The sequence below is a fragment of the Styela clava genome, chromosome 3 (genome assembly GCF_964204865.1).
Source record: "Styela clava chromosome 3, kaStyClav1.hap1.2, whole genome shotgun sequence".
NCBI lineage: Eukaryota > Metazoa > Chordata > Ascidiacea > Stolidobranchia > Styelidae > Styela > Styela clava.
In genome coordinates, this window is record NC_135252.1 from 22,356,027 (window position 1) to 22,360,344 (window position 4,318).

At 34.4% G+C, this 4,318-nt stretch overlaps 1 protein-coding gene across 1 annotated transcript; it reads right to left on the reverse strand.

The window, feature by feature from the left end:
• Positions 1-659: 659 nt before the first annotated feature.
• On the reverse strand, positions 660-3,615 carry LOC120331033 (uncharacterized). Its single transcript, XM_078110770.1, has 6 exons — positions 3,426-3,615; positions 2,439-3,186; positions 1,911-2,073; positions 1,659-1,722; positions 1,264-1,429; positions 660-1,071 (listed from the first exon to the last, which is right to left on the reverse strand). The coding sequence occupies exons 1-6, from the start codon at positions 3,613-3,615 to the stop codon at positions 969-971; spliced, it is 1,434 nt and encodes a 477-aa protein (XP_077966896.1). The 3' UTR covers positions 660-968.
• Between the last annotated feature and the right edge of the window lie 703 nt (positions 3,616-4,318).

The following is a 4,318-nucleotide window of genomic DNA, read 5'->3' on the forward strand; positions in this document are numbered from 1 at the left end:
ACACCATATATTTCATAACAGAATTGTCAATCTTGTCCCTCATCTAACAAAAAGAGCATGTCGGTTCTGAAAATTGTAAACAAGAATAATCGTTCAAGTCGAACCATTCAAGGCCAGGGAGAAAACCTGTTTAGTTTACTAGTTCATTAGCTTAGCTCACAACTTATAAACTTATCACAAGACTAGTTTATTAATCAAGTAATAAAATAGCGATTTTGGAAAATTTCTACCTATTCAATTACGCCATTTTAATTTTATGGTGAGTTGCGGAAACATACGGCAGTATTCGAAGAATTTAACTAAACTTATCGATATCAAAAGGTTTTTGAAAAGCAAATGCAGCTGCGAAACTTTAATGCAATTTTAGGGTAAAAATTACAGGAATTTCCGGTAAAATCGCCGTTAATCACCTGTGAATTTCGCAGGATGTTACTAGTAATCCTTACAAGTTTTTTTCGGTAATTATCATCGGCAATCCGTAGTAATATTTACCGACGCTATTCTGAAAATCCGGTAAAAATCACCGTAATCCTCCTGGCATTACATTTTACCGGACATAATCAGTAAATATTACAGGCTATTATAAGAAACCGAATTTATTTACAAATAAAATGAAATTGGAAACTATGCGAAAGAAACGGAAAGAAATTGTCAACAGTGATAAACCATGAAGAAAGAAATGGTGAAAACAGTAATAAACCCTGAAGAAAAAAATTGTATAAAAAAAACAGTGATAAACCATAAAATAGAAACACTGAGGAATAGAATGAGTGAAAAAAAACCTAAATTTCATAAAAACAGCTAAAACCTTAAAATGAGAAAATTCCAAATTTTTATATGTCAAATGGATAAGTCACATTATCATCTGAAATATAATTTAAACAGTGAAAAAGTGTAACCTGTCCAAAGCAGTGCAAGTTTCTTTGTATAAAGTTTGTGGAAGTTTTCATTGTTGATGGTATATTGAATTATTGGAATTTTTCCAGTAGGGCCTGAACTTTTGGGTGTAGTCTATTTTCATCAGTCTTCTTTTTTGAGCGGGGGGCATTGTCACCAATTCCTGCGAAGTATCTGAAATGGAATGTGTAAACAGGTTCAACGACAAATATACAAAAATAAAAATAACTTTTGACTAAGTTCTAATATTTTAGCATTAAATACTTGCCGCCAACCAATCTAATGCCCTTGCAAGCCTGAATGCTCGCAGAGTATATCTAATTAAGTGATAATATGATTGTTAAACTAGCATTCAGAATAGCTCACCGTTGTACAAACTCGTACGTTTTCTTTGCCTCCTTCGGGTATTGCATATTGAAAACGTAATAAGATCCAAAGGCGCATGTCACTGCATCGAAGAAATCTGCACATTCAATATATACAGACTTTTCCAATATTACATGTAGCTTGCTAGCATTGATAAGAGAGGTGCCTGAAAATATATTCAAATTACATTCCATTACAATTTTTATCAACATATGCGTAAAGACCGGAAATTGTCTTTTTCCACATTGTGGGCACAAATGGCGTTCTGGATATTAGCCGTGATCATTCACATTATGTCAAAAAGCATGGGATGTCTGTGTAGATACAGACCAATATCATGAAGTGTAGGTTATAACGTTTTTCTGATAAAATTAAACAAAAAAAAACATTCTTACCACGAATGATAACTGTTGGTGTTGGCTGCACAACCTCACATATTCTCTCGTCTGTTACATCTTCCTATAGATGGATAAAATAAAGGATTGAGTAATGTATATGATAAAATATATCATTAATATTCCCAAATATCACACCCCATATCGTTAACTGCCAGATGGACCTGACCAAATATTTAACTTACAAATTTAAAATAAACCTCACTAGGAAGAATAAGTAGTTTTTTTACACAATTCCAAAATTGTACCCACATCAAATATCTGGTAAATGGATGATAATTCCTCTTTGAAATAACATGCCAAGAGATCCAGAAATCTCAAAGTTTTTGGAGCTTTAGACTGATGCTTCTCACACTCGGCCTTTATGGATGCAGCCAAATTGTTCATTCCGGAGTAATTTGATGTCTTTAGTTTCCTAAATAGAAATACTTTTACAAAGAAAGCATTGATACAAAAAAGTATTGCTTTATTATACAATGGCTGCTTTGTGAGTTCCCACTACTTCTCTAAAAGAATATACTGGATACACTCAGACTAGGAGTGGCCTGAATATAATAACCAGTTTTTCCGCTAAATCTTAAATAATTTGGAATATAAAATTTGTTCAAGAAGTACTTTTTCAAATGTCGCCCCACAAACTATTTTTTAAATAAACAATAAAACATTATATAAATATAAACCCGGTACTTCAGAGTATTAAACATTTCTTATAACTTCAAATAAGGAGAAAAGGAGGAGGACTTGTACAATTCCAAACTAGTATATATTTGTGATTGATACCTGTAAATCTCGATCCCATTATTTTCCATACTGCTGCGCAAGAACTGTGTGGAATCACCCCTTCCCTGTAGCCTCGCATAATGTTCATACAGATAAAGTTTTTCAAACAAGAATGGCCACTCCAACCGTAAGTCGGTTATCATCATGAAACTGTTAATGGTTAATCGTTGAAGGTCGAATGTGGACGCCATTTTTATCAATACCGCCGTGGCATTGTGGTGCTGCAACTTGAAATGTTCTTTTAACCAATCTTGGTTTTTTACCATATCATCTGTATGATCTGTTGATGTTGACTTTTTTTCCGGACTTCCAAACTTTCGCTTGCGTGGCGTTTCATACCCTAGCCTTCGTCTGCTCCTTCTGAAATACTCTCGCCTGTTTACCATCTGGTCACAAAGCGATTTATGACCAAATCCGATAACTTGCCCATTAAATGCATCTTGAAAGGCCTCAGGATACTTGTCCGTAATTGCCCTTGCTATATAATCGAGTTCTTTCTTGGACGGCTTTTTGTTGATTTTATCGACATCTTCAACCAATATCCTTACCATCTCCTTTCGGAGCAGAGGAGGAGGTTTCAATTTGTTTTTACAGCACACAAGAAGTTCCGGAGGAAACTTTTCCCATGGTACTTTGAATTGAAACAATGACTTCGGTGTTGAAGAACTTGGTATGTCCATGCTAGTCGAAGTCGAAGGGGTTGAGGCCGGCGACACATCTTCCAGCATCCCCGAAGACTTTTCAGATTCTGCAAACACAAAAATATTTGTCAGGTATGATCATAATAAAAACTGTTGGTTTTCAATTTTTCATAAAATACTGATGGCTTATTCACAACATTAAAGTCTAATGAAAACAATAAATCATAATGCAACTATACATGAAAGAAAAAACAACCATTTCATACATTTACGCATTGGAAATATGTAGAAAGAAATCATAGGAAATGAAAAAGATGGCAATGCCAGAATACAAGTAGAAGCTTACCAACTTTCCAAGCATTTAGCAAAAGACGAATTTTTGCAGGCTTCAAAACTCCTTTGAGGTCATCCTCAACCACCACGCATAGATCGCTCACTTCATCAACTCCCACATCGTCACACAATACTTTTGCCGCAGCTTTTACTGCTTCATTTGGCAATGAAGGTAAAACCTTCAAAATTTCTCTTTTAGGCATATCCATTTAATTGTCCCTTAATAAAATATCTTAATGTGGAAAAAGAAAAGGCAGCATTAAACAATTTGGATCACAACAAATGACATGATAAATGACAATAAAAGCGGTCAGAGGTTAACAACAAAAAATCAGACACCACAAAATAATTCTGAATCAATTGGAAACAATGATATCAGAGGGATTGAGTTTTTGACGTTAAATACAAGTTTTTCATGACTTGTAATAATTTGTTTTACATAGGCTGTCAAAGCCAGTGCCTTCAAAACTCCTAATAGCAGGAAGGATTATAAAGCATGATTAAAAGGAAACCACAAACGGCCTTCACATTGATAAACAGAAATTTGGTGATAATCTGCAATGTCCTTAATCTTTACTGCACGACATCTAGGCGAAGCATCAAAATCCACTAAACATACCCCTAATGAAGGTACATATTGTGCACTCATAATCTCAACTACAAAACTAACATCATCCTCTACATCGACAATGGCCTTTATTTGTTCAATAGAGAAACAATCATCAGTTTTGTCCAAAAACACACAATCCTTTTCTTTGTACAGCACACCTTTCAATTTGACTTCTTGAGCATTTGGCAATCTTCAATTTTGATACCAACTATTTGCAAAGCTTCAGTTACTCTGTTAGAAAAAACACATTCTAATGTGGCAAACTTTTGCATGCATGGATTTATAAAATCTTCTTC

Coding starts and splice junctions, on each gene's coding strand:
- LOC120331033 (XM_078110770.1), bottom strand. CDS start 3,615: ATGCCTAAAAGAGAAATTTTGAAGGTTTTACCTTCATTGCCAAATGAA. Junction 3,187..3,425: donor GCTAAATGCTTGGAAAGTTG/GTAAGCTTCTAC, acceptor TTGTGTTTGCAG/AATCTGAAAAGTCTTCGGGG. Junction 1,430..1,658: donor ACCAACAGTTATCATTCGTG/GTAAGAATGTTT, acceptor ATATATTTTCAG/GCACCTCTCTTATCAATGCT.